The 21632-nt window shown below is 29.2% G+C and overlaps 1 protein-coding gene across 1 annotated transcript in view; it reads right to left on the bottom strand.

Annotated features, from left to right (window-relative positions):
* LOC106688230 (Dpr-interacting protein gamma) overlaps nt 1–21632 on the bottom strand; it is a gene marked incomplete at its 5' end in the record, with an annotated part of 231029 nt that overhangs the window by 52060 nt on the left and 157337 nt on the right. Inside the window, 1 exon segment of the mRNA XM_067053310.1 lies at nt 20262–20400. Within this exon segment, the coding sequence (XP_066909411.1) occupies nt 20262–20400 (139 nt within the window).

Below are 21632 nucleotides of genomic sequence, written 5' to 3' on the forward strand. Positions count from 1 at the left end.
GAGGAAAATTAAAAACTTTGGCTTTGATGCAACAAGACTTTGATTTTCAAACAATAATAATAGAGAAAGAGCAAAAAAAAAAAAAAAACTATGGAACACTACAGTAAGTCTTCTGAATCACGGAAAGTAACAAGATTACAGTAAATTATAAAACAAACACGAAAGCATTGGGAACTCATTATGCAGACATAGTAAATAGAACAAAAGTGTAACGAAAATGATAAAAGGACGATTGACAACAATAATAATTAACTAGAGAATAAGGCAAGTAACCCATAACAGAAACAGAAGGAACAAACAAAACAAATAATCAAATAGAAAGGAAAATAAACAAACAATTAACAAAACATAAGGGCAAAGGCTATCTGACAATATAGCTGATATACAAAGATAAGCTGGACATGCAATACGATCAGTTAGTCAATCAAACAAACTTACAGCCTTATAGAACAATATTTTAATAACTAAGACAAAAGAAGTTTAATTTTTGTATGACGTTAGATTTTTGGCATAGGAAAAAAGCAACACGCTATATGAATTGTAAAATGAATAATAGCAAAAACATTATACATAATAAAAACAAATTGTCAATTTTAGCAAACATAATTTTGAAGATGATGCAGAAAGGATCCCGTAACGTGTTAACATGTGAGGTAATGAAAAGTAAAGAATACAAAGGAAGGTATTCGCCCGATATAAAAAGACAAATATTATTAACTAAAAAATATTTCCTGTTAAAATATTATATATTATATAATTTTATACCATCAATTAGTTTCTACAAAATGGATCTCAGAAATCAATTGGAAAAATTATTTCCCACAGTAAATTTCCTATTCAGTATAATCATTAATAATTAAACGATTTCTGAAGATGGCTTGGTAACCGGATATTATAATTTTTTTTTTTTAATTCACCTGAAAAAAAGGGAAACCGTAATGTTGCAATACGCCAACAGCCACTTTGCAAATGCCATTGTATTTGATAAATAAAAAAAAATTGTTTAAATATTTGTAAAGACAAATGAATGCATTTTTACTTATTTTTTAATGTGAATACATATTAGAGAATGCATCAAGGGATGGATAAATATAACTGCAATTAAAAGATTTATATACTGTGACATGAAAGCAGTTTGAGGGACGTTGTGAAAGCTTGCTGGCATCCAAGCAATTAAAAGTAATTAATAATCTGATAATTAAAGCAACGTTAACATGACATCTGACTCGATTGTGTTCATATGAACATGAGTATTAATAACATAGCAATAAATGCTATAAAATAAATATGAAATTCTAATAAATTATTCATATTATGATTATAATTATCACAGAAAAAAGTTGAAAGACTACCATTTGTGATATCTCTGCCAGATTTGTAATAAAAATTTGCCGTATTTTAATCATTAAAAAACTTTCCATTTTCTACTATATTATCAGAAGATGGAAAGGAAAAAAAAGATCTGTTTATAATTGTAACAGATGCAATTAAAATATCAAATGAACACATAATTATTGATATTATAGACAATGAAATTTTTGATTTCACAGTATATATTATAACCTTTAGATAAACTAATTATAAACAATTGAAACTTCATTAATTTATTTCATGATACTTCACAATGTTTTGGTAAATCAATGTCCATTTTTAAGTCTGCTCATTCTACAAAACATTTTATTTAAGATTAACTTAAAATATATATTATAAACATTATAACAAATAAGTCATGTTTACTCACTATTATAATTAAAAAGTACAAAAAACATTTTTAAAAAATATAAAAGTCAAACAAATATTTCACGTTATAATAATAATAAAAAGGAATAATAAGAAGACATTTAAAACAATACTATTATGTAAGCTTTTTATTACCTATTTTAATGCAATTTTATCAAACAAGTTATAAATTACAAGTTCTTAATTAACCTTCACTACTCTTATATGTAGAATCTTTCACTTATCTTAGCCAATGGGTCAATGGCGTACCATAACCTAACTCTCCTTCATAGAAAAAATTACGCTAAGTAGTGGCATCAGGCCACACCCTATGAAGGCAACATTACGTTGAAGTTAACAGAAATTTCGCACATTAGTGTAATTATATGTAAAACTGTTCATTTAATCACAAATGTGAAGAAAATAAAAGTTATAGTAAATTACAATAATTTGGTATATCTAAAATGAAAATTCATTAATTCACACTCGAGAAATTAATGTTTCTTTCTCTGTTCTGTTCAGATTCATTTCAATGTGAATAATAATTTAATATTCACATTGAAATTTGATTTTTACCAAAATTTACTTACTGTTCAAAAAAAAAAAAGATGAACATTAAATTGAATTAATTTTTCAATGAATGTTTTCAAGGAACTTTTTTAAAAATTAATTACTTTTAAAGAAAACATTAAAATACAAAATTTGATACAAATTGATGATTATTTCTGATATAATGGAGAAAGTTGTTAATTGAAAAAAAATAAGAATAGTAAACATTAGTTTTTAGAATAATTAATAGTAATTAAAAAAAAAAATATTAACAAGAAAATTTAAGCACCTTTTAACTAATTATCATTTTTTTTTTGACATACGGGGTGCGGTAGCAATTCTCAACTTTCGTATTGAATGCCACGCCTACTAAAGGAATGACCCCTCCCTGAAGCGTACACGTTTCATTACGCTCCTATCTCTATAGTCAATAATTGTAAAAGAATAAATTGATATTCGACGGTTAATAATGGATTAAAGTTTTTTATTATAAGTAAAAAATATTTTCATTTTGAACTTAAAGTATGACCAATGCAGTTTAATATTCTTCTTTAAAATGAAAAAAAAAATTTATTATTATTTTTTAACTCAATATTGCTTTTATTCATTTTATGAATAAAAATATTTCAGAAAATCGAAATGTATTTTTTTTTTATTTCAGAACAGTAAAAGTATCGGATGAAATATCTCCAATTTAGAAATTCTAGGCCACTGAAATTATAATATTTTTATTTATTATTTACCAATAATGAATAGAAAAAAAATTAAAACGAATAAGCATCGCTCTATCATGGGAATATGAGCACCTGTCCATTTTAAATCAGAGACTGTTTTAACCCGATAAATTTTCAAACCAAATACGCTCCCTTCTTTTGTTTATTTTTACAATAAAATTTTCAAAACTGTATTTTTAAAAATTTATTTGTTGACACTTTATTTAAATAAAACTACGTCTAGCAAATGTGATGATATATCACAATGATATATACATGTAGAGAAACTACCCATTGGTAGTATTCTAATAACATTTCTACATTTGAAAGTCTCGAATCCATCTTCTTTTCAAGCACTTCGGAGAAATGTCAGGAATAGAAGAGGAAGTGAGGTCAGAAACAAGTGGTTATAATATTTGTATTTTTTATTTATTCAAGGAATGTTGGGAGAGAAAAAAAAATGGAACTTCCTTTGACAATGGGGATAATATTTTTTTTAGTTTTTCTTTTGAATATTTATTTTTTTTATCTTTGAATTAATATCTCGTGCTTTCATTTACAATTTTATTTTTTATTATATACTGCAATTTACCACGTTTGTTTTCATACAAGTGGTAAAGAAATCTTTGAATAATGTCTTATTCTAGTTGGGCTTTTTTTTTTTTTTGTTCATGTGAGATGTGCTTTATTAACATTTGCATGTATAATCAGTTTGAGCCCACTGTCATTCTCATCTAAAATTTATATTATGACAAAAAAGTAAGATTATATTATCTGAGATAAATAACAAATGTAGTTAAAGTTTGATTTTCTGTAAATATTTTAATAGATAACAGTTGGTAGTTGTCATTTTTGATCAAGCATCCTAAACATAGAGAAAAATCTCCGAAACAACGCAGTATTTCAGAAATGTTCTGTAAAAATTATCAGATTATCATATATAAGGAAGATTTATTTCACTACACTAATCATACATATTAAGTGTATTAATATTCCCGTAATTAGGTAAAATACTGTAATAAATTATTAGAATTATTTTAGCCAAATATATATACATTAATAACGATAAATTAATGTATTAGCAAATACCAAGTATGAGAGTATGTGTATGCTTTTATGGAGCGCCTACATTGGTACACGATACTACGAGCTAAGCCCACTTGACGAATAAGTCTTGCGGTATTGTTGAATCTAGGTTGTAGGGGCAAGACAAACAATGTGTAATAGGTACATTATTCAATATGTTTATAATTATTGCATTTGTCTAGAAACATTGTTAATATGGTTAGATTTTTACTTGTACAATGATTTACAAACATTATTGAAAAATATATAATATTTTGCTATTGCAACACGTTTCATGCTTAACTTAAAATTCAATTTGTAATATTAAACACAAAATGTATTGAGAACAAAAAATAAATAAACAAAAAAAAATGTTTAGGAATTCCGTTTTTATTATATATATATATATATATATAATGCTTAAAATAAAATATTTTACAGAGATTTATAATTTAATCAAATATCAGAAAGAGAAACCTCTCATTAAAAATGATTAAACTGATCTTGTCTTATCTCTGATTGGAAAACAATTGTATAATTCTTACACATTTTTATACATATCTAAAATACTTATAACAAAATATAGACATAAATATGAAACAACGGGGTATAGAAATAATTTACCAGCGTATAGCAAGGCAGGCAAAAATCTCTACTCAGATACTATAAGGTACTATTTTTCCCGAAATAAATTCTTCGTTATTAGCATAGAGATTGGGCAGTAGCTATACCTACCTACCTGGGCCAATAGCAAATCGCCTCTTTTGTAAACTGAATATCGGAAAAACTGGGAAAACTATATCGAAGTATATTTCACTGCAGGCCCCAAATGATATTCTAATAAATAAATTATTTTATATTAAACATTTTTTTATCTTCTCTGAGAATTGTATAGGACATTTATTTAGTTTTGGAAATAGAATTCTTGTTTTAAGATGGTGAAATAAATTTTAATATAAACAATATGCTTAAGAAATTAATCTAAAAAGTTCTTTTTCCGACTGATTAACGATTCGGAAAAAAATAAAAAAAACGAGATTTAAATTGAATAAATCATTTTTTTATTAAGCAAATTTTATTGATTTATTTTTCAACGAATCTACCAATAAAAATGACCCGTTATTTAAAATATTCCGGCGTAATAAAATATCCCTTGAGTTTAGATAAATAGATAGATAGGTATTCAATTTTACTCTCTAGAATGTCATAAATGTACAATTAAGGTAAAACAAATCTAACTAGAAACTAAAAAATACAAATAACTTAATTTATACATTGTCTACAATATAAATATAAATAAAACACGCAAACAAACTAAGAAATTCTTATTATCATTCAAAATTAAGGGACGCACGAAGTAAAAAATAATTTATTCCCTTCTAATAATATTATATAATATATGGAGAACGGGGCAGCTCAGTGGTAAAGCACAGGTTCAGAAGAGCCTCGGTGTCCACCCAGCATCAACCTTAATTGGGAAACTCTAGCAGTCAAGCATCATTCTGACCAACTCTTCTCCATACATAACATTTGGTCTAGTAATTTGTACTTTCTTACAAAGTACAAAGACCCTTCGCGGGTTATAGCGCTACAAAGATCTATTTTTTTTATTATTATTATCTAATATATAAATAAATATCAAACCTGTATAAAAATTTTTTTTCAAACAGTTAATCGTAGGTTATTTAATAATTATATTCTCTTTTAGTTTACTTCTTTTTTTTTTTACATAACTTTCTATGTATATTCTTGTAATATTTTAATTGTGAGAGCAGTGGAAACGTGGTATGGCACGATGCTGCGAACTCCAAGGAGCCAGATCGAATCCGGCTGGACATAGTTTTCTGTTAAACTGTAACCGTGAGTCAACCCTGTGGGTTCAGGAGCCCTCCTTAGGTTTATCAGCCTTAGAAATTGGGTAAAAATCTGGCAGTCGTACGTGATTCTGATAAAATCACCTCCTTGCACAACCGTTGGTCTGGTAACATACCTCCTCACAAAGTACTGAACCCCTGACTCTAGGTTTAGCAATACGGATTATAATTTTTTTTTTAATGTATAATCTTAGTCTTATTTTACTTTTAAATATCTTCTCAACCACCCAAATCCACTTGTTTCTAACCTGGCTTCTCCTTCATTACCTAATAATCCTCCTAGGCGTCTGAAAAGAAGATGGCCTCGAGATCTTCTCCTCTAGAAATGTTATTGGAGTTCTATCAGTGGGTAGATTCTCCACATGTTTTTATCATGTCACTATGTCACCTACAGCAAATTTACTTGTTGTATATATGTGTATACAGTTGTAAATATCAATAAATAAATTATTAATTAAAAAAATAAAAAACTTTTAAATATTTACACAGATGAAGGAAGCCCTAGAAAGAAGAAAGGGACATAGGTTACAAATAAATAGTTTTATGATATTTTTTGTACCTTTTTTGACCTTCGTCCGGAACATCTTTCAACCTAAAAGATGCACGTTTATTGTCTTGGAGAAAACGCCTGAATTTTTTAAGCTCTAAAATTAGTTTAAAGGACAACATAAACAAAAAAAATTACCAAACTATTACAACTGAATTAGTGATCATTAAAAGTAGGAGACGGCAATGACCAGTTCATTTGCATAAGCATGTAAAACTTAAAACTTATATAAATATATTATCACATTTTTTTAATTATATCATGATCAAGGATTACACTAACTATTCATAAACTGCCTATACAAGCTCCGGGTTCCAAACTTCAAGGAGCCCAACACCATTAATAGTGCAGGATATTAACTAAATTTCGTTTGTGAGGGACGAGACACACTCCACACACAAAGAATATGTAATGCTCCTAACCGGGTTTGGGGTCCACATAAGCAATTATCAAAGCGTATTTGAAGCCTTGCTAATAGAGAAAATATTTGAAGCAGCCCTAATAGAGAGAATGGGAGTCTGGGTCATGCCTGGACAAAAGAGCCCAATTAACTGCGGGGGGTTCTGATTATTAGGTTACCTCCCCCCGTCCCGGGGCATCTTATTAAAACACAATCCAGTAGCCCCCTTTTGTGAAGGGCCCGAGGGCCATTTCATCGTTTTTACAGCACCTTACGCCCTTGTGAAAATTTTAATTATACTCTCCACGGGGATGCGGAAATTCGATAGGGTAGAGAATTAGGGAAAATTACTGCAGAAACTCCTTTGGTTTAAATTATTCGTTTATTATTTTTATTTTTAAAAAATATATATTATGAGTTAAGCTTCAAGAGGTGAGATAGTTAAGGCCTCAATATAGCAATCTCATAACTGCAGCTGCGTCGGTTCGATTCCGGGCTGGATGGTTTGAGTTTTATTTCATGATGCCCCACAGAATGAAAAATATACGTTAATATTCTGGATAGAATAGGGTAATAACTCTAGTTAGTGAGAAAAGCTCATTCTTCCCCCGTATATCAAAATAAGCTAAAAAAAAATCAGCAGTATCGTAACTCCATGGTTTTAAAGAAGAACCTCCTTTATCCGGAATAGTTTATCCAAGATAAGAGAAAATGTGGTTAAGAAATATGAAATGGGTAACATTACTATTATTGACGTTCTAAAATAAAATAGGCCTCCAACTGAAATAAAAATAACCATTTTTTTTTTTATTTCTAGACAGAACAATCTCGAAATCTAGATTATGGCATTTTTTCTAGTTGATTTTTCTTTTCTTTTTTTTGTTCCTCTACTATGATAAAGAAATTAAAAACCGTGAACATAATGAATGTAACAAGGATTATGTTGTAGATAATACATAATAAATAAATTATTTACTACTTTCAATGTATATCTTTTTTTCCCCCACTTTAACTATGGCTGCCTGGTATATGATGGACTCTCGGGTAATGTCGAATCTAAATATAACTTTTTATGAAATGCATAGTACGATTTATTTTCAGAATCATCAGAGATACGCACATAACCCAGTATTACTCAGAGCTGAAGTGGCTCTATCCATCCTTCCGATGCCAGTATTCCCTAGCTTCCTTTCTATTACAAGTAATTAATACTTAGCTATACCATAGAAAAACAGCAATTCAAATTCTGCCGAACTACTGCGTAAGATAAATCATTTTTTACCAGAGCTACTTATCACTGGAACTCTATTCCCTCTATCGTACGTCATTTACCTACCCTTCCCTATTTTAAATCCCTTCTATTTAACTACCTTTTAATTCACCGATATTATAATAGTACAAATAATTCGTAACTATATTTTTGTTTGGTTTTTTGTATGAATTTAGTCAGTTAATTTTTTTAATTTATTTTTCTCTCTATTTAATATTATTTATAAACAATTTTAATATAAGTTATGATTAAGGGTGGCCACACTGCTTTTTGGCCTATTTAATTTATTTTAAAATTAAAATTACCTTTGTGATTGTTCTACAGGGACCTTAACTTCCAGATAAATAAACTATTTTCTATTTCCTTTCATAACATATCTGTTTGCTCACTCGAAAACTTATAATTCAACTAATTCTGTCAATTCTAAAATCAATTTTAAATTGTTTTGTCAAGGAAATATTTGGAATCGGGAAATAATGTTTAAATATGTGTTTTCTTCAACTATTTCATGTTTTCAGTTCTGATAAGAGAATTTCCAATTGAGAAACAACTATAAATCCGTATCTCATCCTCCCGTATTTTCCAAATTGTATTGCTGCGGCAGATTCCTGATACTTGTTGGCTACACTCCAACCCCCTGGAATCCCCTTTTCCAATCTCCTGCCTAATAAGCTAGCACAACTGCATTAATTTAATCAGCTTAGTCACATTTTTGTTTCGGCTTTATAAGCAATTCAAATTTAACTGTACCATAAATATAATATTTCATTATTAAAAACTTGTATTCATTGTATAAAAAAATAAAATATTTTACAATATTAATATTATTACCTTGACTTGATGAGTATATTTTATTTTATGTCAGTGTTATGATTACCAGATAAATAATTCTGAAAATGCAGAGAGTAGAGGGAGTGAATATCTATTTAAAATCAAAATATATGAATAAATAAAAAATTGAACGTCTATCTCTATAATTATACAGATGCGGTCAGAGTGGCCACTTTGTAAGGCTTCACTAGTGCAAAACGAGAAAACTTTTATTAATTTTTTATAAAAAAAAAATTTATAAAATAAAATGAAAAATTTAGAATTTTGTAAAGTGTAATTAGTATCAGAGATTGTATAAGGGGGATCCCAAAAATAATATAGTAAATATTGTACATTTTATATTTATGAAATAAAAATTTGTTTTTAAAAAGCAAAAACATATTTTTATATCATAAATATTATGTAATAATAATAAAGTCTTTGCGCAGCCGAAGGTTCGATGCCGATACCACCAATTTTTGTCTACATACATCTGTCCAGTAACGCCCCTCCAAACCCAAATCTACTCAATCTAATCTTAACGCAATCCTCCCATATACGTTTCGGTCTACCACTGGGACGTTTACAAGTCGGTTCGGTGTTTATTAACATTTTAGGAAACCGTTCGTTACCCCACAATCTTACACATAATAATTATTAACATTCACAGTAATTATTGTATTTACTCGGGATATACCCTTTACAAGTCATAATTCTTTGATAATTATTACATTTTGGTTAAGAACATAGCTATTAATGATTTTTACAGAAATATATCGCTGGTTAATTTAGAGACAAATATTACAAAAAATAAACTTTTTTTTAATCTGTGTATCATAGATTGTATCGTAGATTGGGAATAATTTTTAACTTCTCTAAAACCTTTAGAAAAATCTGAAGGACGACCTCACAAAAGAAGATAACCGCATACTACGGTACTATAATTGGGATACGTCCAATTCTAAATAAAATCAAAAATTTTTTTCTTGTTAAATGTGCGAATAATCACGAAACGATAAGTTCAGTTTGCTTATATCATCCTTTACTGTTTGTTCTTTGTATTTTATTTTTATATCAGTTAACTTATTTTATTTTATCCTTATTTCTTCATGTACATAGTTTGATTATGCTCATTTTATTTATCTTCCTTCTTATATGCATATAGAGATATTATTCTATTTATTTATAATTTGTTTTTTTATTTTGATATGAATCTTATCATCTATAACTTATTGCCCAAGGTCGCGGAAGATTGTAATACTCATCAATAAATAAAAAAATTACATTAAAAATTTCATTTGGCGTGTATGAATAATATATTAAAATGTTACTATCGTTGTCTCTTCGTTATAGAAAATATTGATTCTCTACACATAACTAAATGTTACATTAACCCGCAGGGAGGAAGTTGCTCTAACCCGCTTGAGAATAGGTCATAATCTCCTCACGCACTCTCACTGATCAGAAAACTGCCACCTCCAACGTGCAAATATTGTCGGTTAATTCTCATGATTAGACATATTTTTGAAGAATGTACTCACTATTTGCCAACAATTAACAGGATAGGACTGACCCCAAATTTATCATAAGCTCTCACAGAGGAGGAAGCTAAAATTATATTAGTGTTCCAATTTTTAAAAGCACATTGTCTTCTTTCTAAATTATACTTTTATCATGACATAGGCGTTGATGACCAGAGGGTTTTACGCTTTTAAGCAACAATTAACAACAGAAATGTTACATTTAAAAAAATGGCTGTAAAAATACATATATTATAGGTCAAACAAAAATGTCAACCCGAAATACAAATGTCGAGAACCTCATCTCGTCGACAGACGGCTTTAGTGTGACCAATGAAGGAACATATCAGTAAGATAAAAGAAATCCAATCGGACAGATGATCAAAGAGCTATAAGCTCCCTGTAAGTGGGGATATACTGGATAAGGCTTTGCAACGTTCAGACACTCCCCCCCCCCAGTCCAAACTCCCACACTCCTTCTCCTCTCACCCCCTCCCTCTAAAAAAAAAATACGCCCACTGTTTTTGGGCTTTGGTTTTTCTTTAATACAATTTTTAATCAAATTGACAAAATTACATTGATGTTTTAATAATAAATCGTTATGTATATTATTATGGCACATATCAACCAAACTGTACTGATATTGGGCACAATATTGATTTTTTTTAATAGTCACTACAGATATAAAACATGGTCCTCCGGGCCGGAATCGAACCGGCGCCTCGGCAGTTAAGAGCCAGTCAAAATCGGCGCTTTAACTGGCTGGGCCACGAACTATACACACCAATAATCTTTCAGTTGATAGTTTTAATTTAATTTAAAAAAAAAAAGTGAAATTTAATTTTCTATATTAAGTACAAGTATACAAACTATATTTTTTTCATTTTTAGAGATTAAATAAGAAAGTAGTACACTTTTTTAATTATTTTTTAAAACTCATAATACAATATTTACATCCATTATTGCACAATATTCTACTAAATTAAGACAACAGTAACTTCACAGTTATTTTTCAGTCACTTTGTTTTATAAATAATTGATTTTACCGATTAGAAAATACATTTCTATTATACTCTACATGTATCATTATTTTAAAGTAGTAATTATTAATTACACAACTTATGAAATAATAATAATACACATGTTTTATTGTATGTTTATGCCAGGGACAACGGGAAATTTGGGAAGATTAACTTATATCACCTTAGATGATTTAAAGACTAAACCAGTCAGGACTAGAAATGTTGAGATGCCATATAGATATATTTCGTGATATTCTATATAGATATAAATTTTCGGATATGTTTTAGTTTTTTTATACAGTTTTGTTGTCTTTATTATTTTCATATGAGGCTCTCTAACCCGGTTACAGGTTCTGGCCTCATGAAATCGCTTCCTCCAAGTTTCGCGGTCTTGTTCCGACACCATCAAGTTCCTTAGCTTCCAGGATATTGTCCATTTCTCTTCCTACATAATCCGCTCATCTCAGCTTTGGTCTCCCTACCCTTCGTGTTCTATAATTGGACTTGGTCAACAGTATTTATAGTCTTGCTCTATCCATCATTCTTTATATCTTAGCTTCATTGTTTGGCATTATGCTATCTAATATCAATGTGGTTAGATCGCCGTCTTACCTGGAACCACCATATCAACGTCAAACTAAATAAAACCCACGCAAGGTTAGCAATGCTATGTCCTATCCTAAACAGAAAATCCAAAATAAAACCAGAAACAGCTATTCTTATTTTTAAAACAATTCTCAGGACACTGCTGATGTACGGCTGTGAAGTCTGAAGATCGGCATCCTTAGAAAAGGAAAAAATTACAATCTTTCAAAAATCGTAAGAATTTTAGTGGATGCTCCTTGGTTTGTAGGAAATCGCCAATTGCACCGAGAATTACAAATAGAGACAATAGAGGATTACATCCAAAAAAAAATTCATGAAATTCCATTCCCAGTTACCTACAGTTAAAGGAGTAGTGACCTACAACTTGGGAAACCCAACCTCAACCCGAAGACTGAAGCTCGTGCTGCTGCAGGACATACTGTTATAAGTTCTATATTTATGAGTTCTGTTATAGTCATTCTAAAATTTCATTTTACAGAGAACAATTATCTGCCATTGCTGGATTCAAACCCGAGTCCTTGGAGTTAATATATATATATATTTATAGTTCTGCATAAAGCTATATAAAAAACATAATAATGATCGCTAGGCACACCTGTTAAGATACATGTACTACAAGATGAAGACCAGTCTTTATTCAAATGCTATAGCCACAAACCCCGACCCGAGAATTCCCCTGGCCAGATATTATTTCTGTATTCACGTTATGAATATTCCGCCGAGCCCCGCCTAGAGATATTGTAATACGGCTGAATGTTTTATTCGGCGACAAAGCGACTTCTGATTTATAATAGCAACGGGAGTTGAGCATGCTTACTTCTTGAAACTTTAATTCCACCGGCAGAGGTAGACAATGGGTTGAAACATTCAACATCGGTGTTCTTTACCTTTTTTGAATTTCGTTACGCTCTGTAAATACACTAACCCTTTGAAAGTGCTTTCAGAAAAGTCTGAGAATTAATTCGTGAGAGATTTTGATACAGAAAGGCATAAAGTAGTTTTACATAGACTATAGTGCATAAACTGGGTAATAGCGACACGAAATCCTTACGCTTATTTATTTATATAATTATTTTAATACATAAATATAAGTTCAAAGCTATTAATTTGTTTTAAAAGTACTATAATATACATCGACAAATTGCATAGACTATACAGAGGATGAACTTTTAACATTTAACTTGCACAGACATGTTGATTCCTAAGTTTACAGTAGCGTCGTCATACTTTCGGACTAGCGATATGAAATTAATTTAAGCAAGGATAAATATTAAGTAAAAATAAAGTAATAAGAAATTACATATAAATAAAAGTAAGGAAGACGTAAAATAGTATCAATATAAAATAAAATTGAATGAACAATGATAAAAAAAAAAAAATAAGTAACAATCGTAAGAGTAAAAACTTTGAAAAATACGTAAAATATACAGTTAAAAAGTGCAGGAGACGAACATAAAAATAGTTGATAGGTAGGCCTGCAGTCGCAGGTCGAAACGTCGGCATAAAATAAATAAATATGGTTTTGTTTATTTATGTTGTTCTTTGCTGACCGCACCCCCCGACAAACTTCTCCAATCAATAAAAATAAAATAAAATTCTTGAAAGAATAAATATAAATAAAAAAATAATAATGATATATAAATAATAATATTCATAGAAAAGAACACCAGGATCGTAGACAATACTTAATATAAAATATAATACAACTTTTTAACGACTGACGAAGATTAGTTTCCTTTAAGATCACAAAGACATAACGTGAGACGTGTATAAATAAGATAGGAAAGTAAAATTTATATAAGAAAAATCAAGGTTAACCTATTACAAGATTTTAAGATTTTAGTTAACATATCGGATTTAATTTTATAGAAAATTTGTAAAATGGAGTCGCGACAGGTAAAAAAAAAAAATTAAATATATACACTTTTTTGGATAAATTAAACAATAATTTTTTTCAATATCAATTCCACATTTGTATAAAATTTTGGCATTGGACGGGATCCAACGAGCACCCAAGACCCGAGATCGGAAGTGCCCGTTGCCTGCTGCACTAATTGTGACCGGATTTATCAATTAGGGGAGTGAATTATTCATGGCGGCCGGGGACTGAGACAAAAGGAGAGAGGACGGTCGGAAAACTGTTTCGGAAAAGCGGTGAAATATCGCCGCTGTTTTCCCGAGGGTTTTCCCCGACCCCCGGTTATCAGTTTCCCTGTCAGGCTCGTCCTTTACATAGCAATCTATAAGCTACGGATAAGAAGCTACGATTCAATGTGTATACCGAATAAACTAACGCTCCTTGTCGTTTAGGGGGGGGAGAGATGTAAGAGGGGGGATGAAAAAAAGCGGTCTTGTTACACTCACGATATACGGTTTCTTGTCTAACAATCTTTATCGATTTCGTTTTCGTTTACCGTCCCTAACTGGGGATGTCAACCGACGGGTGCCCCTCTACTGATTGAAATTCCGATAAAAGGGCCATCTTTTGCATTCTGTATTCTGAGAAGCGCTATCTTTTTTAAGTCCCTGACTTCACATAACTTTCAAGTTTGAATTTTTTTTTGTTGTGTCTATCTATTCTGTTTGCGATGTAAATATTATCTTAACCTTTTAAATGGCACCTCACGATCCTAGTGACAACTGTATCTTTTTTCCAGTTTTTTATTTTATTTAAATAGTTCACCTATTCAGATCAGGCTAGAAAAAAAATCTGTGATAATATTCCAACCCGATTAGGAAATGAAAAGTATTAAAAACATGTGAAAAACATGTATTAATCAATTTTAATAAAAATATTTATTATATCATTGTAAAAAAATGTTTTTTTTTTATTTTCAAGTAAAAATTATGAAATATTTATTTTTAAAAAATATTTAAATCTTAATTTATTTCAGTTATAAAAATTAAGTTTGCAAAATAAAATAATTATTATATTTCTATGCACTGTAATATATTATTGGAAAATAAAACATCTACATATTAAAATACTTCTTCATAAATAATAGTTAATTCAGACTACCGAAAAAAAAAATTAAATACATTTTAAGAATGATTATTGTATTATTATACAATGTAATGTATTTTTCTAAGGTATATATATTTTTCTTGACACTCGAAATTAATTTTTTTTTTTTTTTTTTATAAAAGTTTATTTTGAATTATTAAAAATGATTTAGTTTGCAGAAAAAATCTTGAAGATAATTATTATATTATTGTAAAACGATATATATTTTTGAAAAATAAAATCTTTTCGTACACTACTTCAGAGTCAAGAATGAAAAAAAATCTAATTTTTTTTTTTAAACTCAAATCAAAGATACTTTAACCTTTCTTTATTTAAGTTAAAAAAAATTAATTTTACAAAAATATAATGTTTGAGATTGCTAATTTTTTAAAAATAATTATTATATTACAGTACGATTTAATATATTTTTGAAAAATAAAACCACTTTGTACACACCGTGACACTCAAAAATCAAAAAAATTACCTCGTTTTATTTTTTAACTAAATGTTATAAATCTTTATTTAATATTTCAACTTTTTTAGACTTGAATATTTAAAAAATACATATATATTACCAACAATCGTACAATTTGAAAAAAAATATAAGATCATTATTTATACAAATAGTTAAATATTTCTTGATTTTAATTATAAAAATTAATTTTTGAAAAAATAATGATTACGTTCGTGAACATTTTCTTTTTTAAATAATTATAATATTGTACAGTGTAATGTATTTATAAAAAAGAAAACCTCTGGTATACTCCTTTGCACTCAAGAAAAAAAAAGTTTATCCCAAATTAGGGTATCCACATTATGAGGCTTTTTGGATTCTTGAGGGAGCCCGAACCCACAGAATGACTCACTACTATAGTTAAACTTAAAAATACTTATCTACCATAGCCATATTTGAACCTAGGTCCATGGAGTTAGTAGCACAGTACCTTACAACTGAGCAATCCACTCCCAGTAATTTATATATTAACAATATAAATATAAATACTATAGAATAAATATAAATAGATTCTAATGTTTATTTATTATAAATAAAATATTTTATAGCTAACTACGTTTTACGTTTAGCTTCTGGACTAGAAAAGATTTTAAAAAGTCTTAAAACATGGAATTTAAGTGCGATTTTACAAATATACTTTAGGTTGCTGAGGATTGTGAAATTGGATACAATGAACACTGAATGGTTAATTTCCATATGTTAACTGGATTGTTTGTCAAACAATTACAAACGTCCTAATTGGTACATTACTCCCATATTGGATATTATTGAATACACACGACCGGACACTAGGGAACGTATCAAATCAAGAGGGACTGTTTGTGGGATCTGAGGGGAACTCTAATTGTGCTGTTAAGTTAGGTTCAGTAAAACCACATTTCACAGTTATCCAACAGCCACCGCACATCACCAGGCCTCCGAATCTCATTAACGAGGGTGTCTGGTTCAGGGTCGATTATCGTCGTATTTAGAATATTTCCAAGGACAAATAAGACCGATGATATAAATAATGAGAGAGGTCTATACATGAGAGACAAAAATTCAATTAATTATGAAATAAACATTAATAATTTAAAAAAATATTAATTAAAAGATAATGAATACGAGAACCAACGGAAGTGAAGAGTACAATTCTTTTAACCTTAAACGAAAAAAAGATTTATTTAGTTAGGAAAAGTTAAAAGAACATCTGCTGAAAGGCTGCCAAAAATAACTCTAAAACGGGAAGTGGAGGAGAGGAAGAAACAAGGAAGAACTTAAGTAAAATGGAAAGATGAGGTTGGTCTGACCAGGGAAAAGTAAGCCTAGAATATATAAAAGTGAAAAAAAAATTAAGTTAAAGGAAAGCCTCTTCAGTATAAAATTCTCCTCTTCCCCCTTCCAAAAAAAAATGTAATTCTAATAGATCTGATGTCATAAGGGTTAAAGATATCAGAACTTTAAAACAAAGATGAATCCTATATTCTTGCCTTAAAGAAAGCCGATGATAGCCAGGGAACTCAAGAACCATACCATAATCAGGAAATGTTGAAGAATTTACAACATAAAACCGGATTGCTAAATAAAATTGTCGAAGGAGTGGAGACATTGTCCGGGATTAAAACATTGTTTGAAAAAAGAGATCTGCTTATAGATGAAGAGCCTTGGAGAAGAAGTCTGATATTAACAGAAGACCCAAGAAAATAGATCTAGAAGCATAAGATGGAACTATAAAAAACAGCAGCAAAGAGTGAGTCTAAATAGGAAGAACAAGAAAATAGGAGAGCATAAGAAAGCAGTCATCCTCAGGAAGAAGAGTAAGCCTAGAATATATAAAAGTGAAAAAAAAAATTAAGTTCAAGGAAAGCCACTTCAGTATAAAATTCTCCTCTACCCCCTTCCAAAAAAAAAATGTAATTCTAATAGATCTGATGTCATAAGGGTTAAAGATATCAGAACTTTAAAACAAAGATGAATCCTCATCTTTGTCATCCTCAAGAAGAAGAGGTTTGATACGGCCACATAGGACTCGAACCATTGGCTCAGGCCGGCCACGCCCTACCAGAGGCTGTTGTAACTGAGGCAGAACCTTAGCAACCTTATGTCTCCAACGGCGAAAGTTCGATCGCCAAAGATAAGGCTCGGCCGAATCTCGGTCGATTTTTATTTTGTGGCGGTCCCACGAAATAAAAGCTTGACTCTCCCATTCTTGTTTGAATAGGTTGATTACCCGTAACCTTTTCGTACTACCTTCTATTTCTTTTATTATTCGTATAACCTTCCACCTCTTGTATGTTAAAATTAATCAGGAAAAAAAATTAATGACCTCATTAATCTTCGCATTTCTTATCAACTGGCCTAACGACCTGAAGAGATGAAGTAGGAGGATCAAAAAAGTTGTTGGAAAAAAAACAATGAATATCAAATAAAAAAACACCTAATATCAATAATAGTTTAATTTGAACTGTGGCAGAAGTACAAACTAATATATAAAGCAATTATAACAAGTACACATATGAGCAGAAAATGGTCAGTGTGCGGTCAGTAATGATAAACTAATAAATAAAACTAATTTTACTGGTGCCGACGTTTCGACTCGAATATGAAGCCTTCATCAGGGCTGAAAACAAACAACCTGAACTCAAATAAAAATAAAAATAAAATAAGATCAAACAAACGAGGAAATATAAATAACAATAAATTAAGTAGATAGTAGATGATATTAAAAAAAATAATATTGGAGAACAGAAGATAAAATAAAATATGGTGGAGGTAAGAATTAAACAAAACAAATAATAAAGAATGAAAAAAAAATATATTAAAAATCAAACAGGCCTCATGTAAATAATGAAGAATTGAAAAAAAAAAAAAATTAAAAATCACATACAATAAAATATGTAAATAAGGATTGAAAATGTATAAAGAATGAAAAAATAAAAAAAATTAAAATGAAATGTTTGTGAAAAGAAAACGTCATACATTATACAATAGGTAGTAAAAGATGCATAATAATACATATGAGTAAAATGTAATAAGCTCAAATAAACACAGGATGTCTTGAAAACTGAATAAAGAAGTAAAAAAGAGAGCAGAGATGCCTGGGGGTGTGACAAAGGAAGAAAAATTAACATTAACCGAGAAAGTTACTAACTCTAGACGAGTTGCCATCAAGATGTGAATGGCCGGTAAAGAGTGTTTGCTTTATACGTTAAACCAAGTGGAAATAGCTGATGTCATATAAACTAATTATGCAAGAGCGTTTGAATTAAATAAATAAAAACTAAACGAAAAGTCAGAAAATTTTAGATTTACAGAGAAAGTAAAATTGAGCTAAATAAGTGATAGAAAATAAAGAAATGGCATGAATACGATAGGCGACAGTAGACTATAAATAGCGAGATGAACGTTGAAAAGACGAAATGTCAGTAATATAATACAAAAAGGAGTTGTCTACAGAATATAATTAAGTATGAACTAGGTAAAGGGTGAAGTGTATATGTTGACAAATTGCTCTAGGATTTTTATGATTGTTATGTTTTTTTAATTTATTATTATTAGACATATTCTATGATGATTTATTATTTCATTAGTTTTATTTTTCAAATTTCTGTATTATACTCTAAGGTAATAAATACCATGTTTGATGTTTGCTATATTCTAAAGGACTAGTCCCAGTACAAATAAAGGATGTTATTTTTTTTATTATAATATTTATTGTCGTACTATCTAAACCCAATTATTTCTTAGCATCTTATATGGAACTGTTTATTTATAACAATAATAATAAAGAAATATATATTATTACAGTCTAAAGAATAAAATAAGAATGTATGAAAAAAAATCACATTTGATTTTGATGAAAAATTACATTAAATCGTTATGTTTTAATAAAAGCTGTACTTGTGATAAATTCGATTCGGAACATTAAGGTCTTTGTGGATGATTTTATTTGTGGCAAAGTAGGGAGCATTTAGGATTTTACAAAGGATTTTGGATTGTAAGGATTGGATACGAGAGAAATTCGAAGGTTTAGTGGAGCCCCAAAGCTCAACGCCGTATGTCCAGATAGATCTTATGATCGTCATGTAAATCAGTCTTTTATAATGAATTTGAAGTTTGGACCGTTTGTCTAAGTAATGTAATAGTCAAAATCGACGTGCAGTTTCCTGTCTTTTCAGTCTTGTGTGAGGATTCCAAGTTAGTCGTTTGTCCAGATGTAGTCCAAGGTAGCGGACCTGTTCAACAGGGGTAAGGGCAACATTATTGAAGTATACTGTAGGGAAGTCAGTAGGTTTACGACGTACGGCAAAGGTGATTTGATGGGATTTGTTGGAATTCATTTTAATCCTCCAATTACGACACTATTCTTCGAGGGCTGTGATATGGGATTGAAGAGTTTGTGATCTAATTAAAGGGTTATTATTAACAGCGAGCACACATGTGTCATCGGCATACGTCGTGAGGATTAGTTGGGATGTCTGTTGTATAGATTGTGTAGAGGATGGGACCGAGGATACTACCCTGAGGAACGCCAGCGGACTGAAAGAAGAGGGATGAATAGGAACTATTGTGGTTTACTTTAAATAATCTGTCAGTGAGAAAGGAACGAATAATGAGAAAGTATGTAGGATATAATAAAATTAAAAATTAACAAGATAAATAAACTTACCCATCTAAGAGCATTTCTCCTCCATTTTTAATCCAATAGTTAATTGTGTTAGGGAACGCTTCGACGTAGCATTTGAAAGCCACATCTGTTCCAAGTGGTGCACCCAACAATTGATTTGGTACCCTTATAACTGGAGCGACTGAAACAAAAAAATAAATAAATAAATAATGATGATGGTGTTTGTGTGTGTACAATAATAAGTTCAAATTAGGATCGTTGTTTAATCATTGAAATCAATAACCAGGAAAAAAAAACCCTAGCATTACACTTAAGTATAGACTCTTTCATAGAAGATAATATCGGAAAAGCTCCGGAAAAACGTTCGTCCTAAACAATCTTCGTGCCTGAAACAATTTATCGTGACCTGTGTTCTATATTGATTGTAATCGGATAAATTTGCAGCTTGTATGTATTTAGGTCACTAATGGCATATAAATATTTTAAATAATTGATTTCGGAAAAGAAATATGTGTTTAACAATATTAAAAATATTTGATATTTAGATGAAGGGAGAAATTAAAGCCAATAAAAATACAAAATAAATAATAATAAAAAATAAGACTTCATATATTTTTTCGAATTTATAAAAAAGAATTATAAGGATTATTTAGGATATATTAAAAAATATCAAAACACTAAATCCCTAACAAAAAAAATCAAATTATTAAAATACATATACGTGTGCTTAAAAATAATAGAATTCTTTTTAGATTTCGTAATGTGAAAATAAATTCATAAAGAAAATATCTCAAAATTATAGCCGAAGATTAGTCTATCTACACATTTATAAAATTATTATTCAAAAAATTTTATTTTAAAATATTGATTTATAATACGTATTCGACGGGGAAAAATTTAAATTTTGAAATAAACCGAGTATGCTTTAGGTGCTATATTTTAATTTTTCAAAAAAAAAATAATGAAAAATAAATCAAAAGGTTGATACCATTAGGTTTTGAAAAAAATACACCTCAATTATTAGAGTGAAAAAGTTTGGGTTTTAATGATTAACAACAATAATTATAACAGAAATATTAAATATTTAAAAACAAAATCATAAATAGTGGAAATTCATAAATAATCTGCTTTTTGTTATATTGAACTTAATAAAAATATTTCTTATTTTTAGTGGTTTTAATTATTCTATAAAAAATTGAAATAGGTACCTTTTAAAATTGTTTTCAGAACAATATATAAATTACACTTATAACAAATAATAAAGAATGAAAAAAAAATATATTAAAAATCAAACAGGCCTCATGTAAATAATGAAAATGTTAAAAAAAATTAATTTTACAAAAATATAATGTTTGAGATTGCTAATTTTTTAAAAATAATTATTATATTACAGTACGATTTAATATATTTTTG

Source organism: Halyomorpha halys, unplaced genomic scaffold, assembly GCF_000696795.3.
Source record: "Halyomorpha halys isolate HHAL.00 unplaced genomic scaffold, Hhal_1.1 Scaffold1085.1, whole genome shotgun sequence".
NCBI lineage: Eukaryota > Metazoa > Arthropoda > Insecta > Hemiptera > Pentatomidae > Halyomorpha > Halyomorpha halys.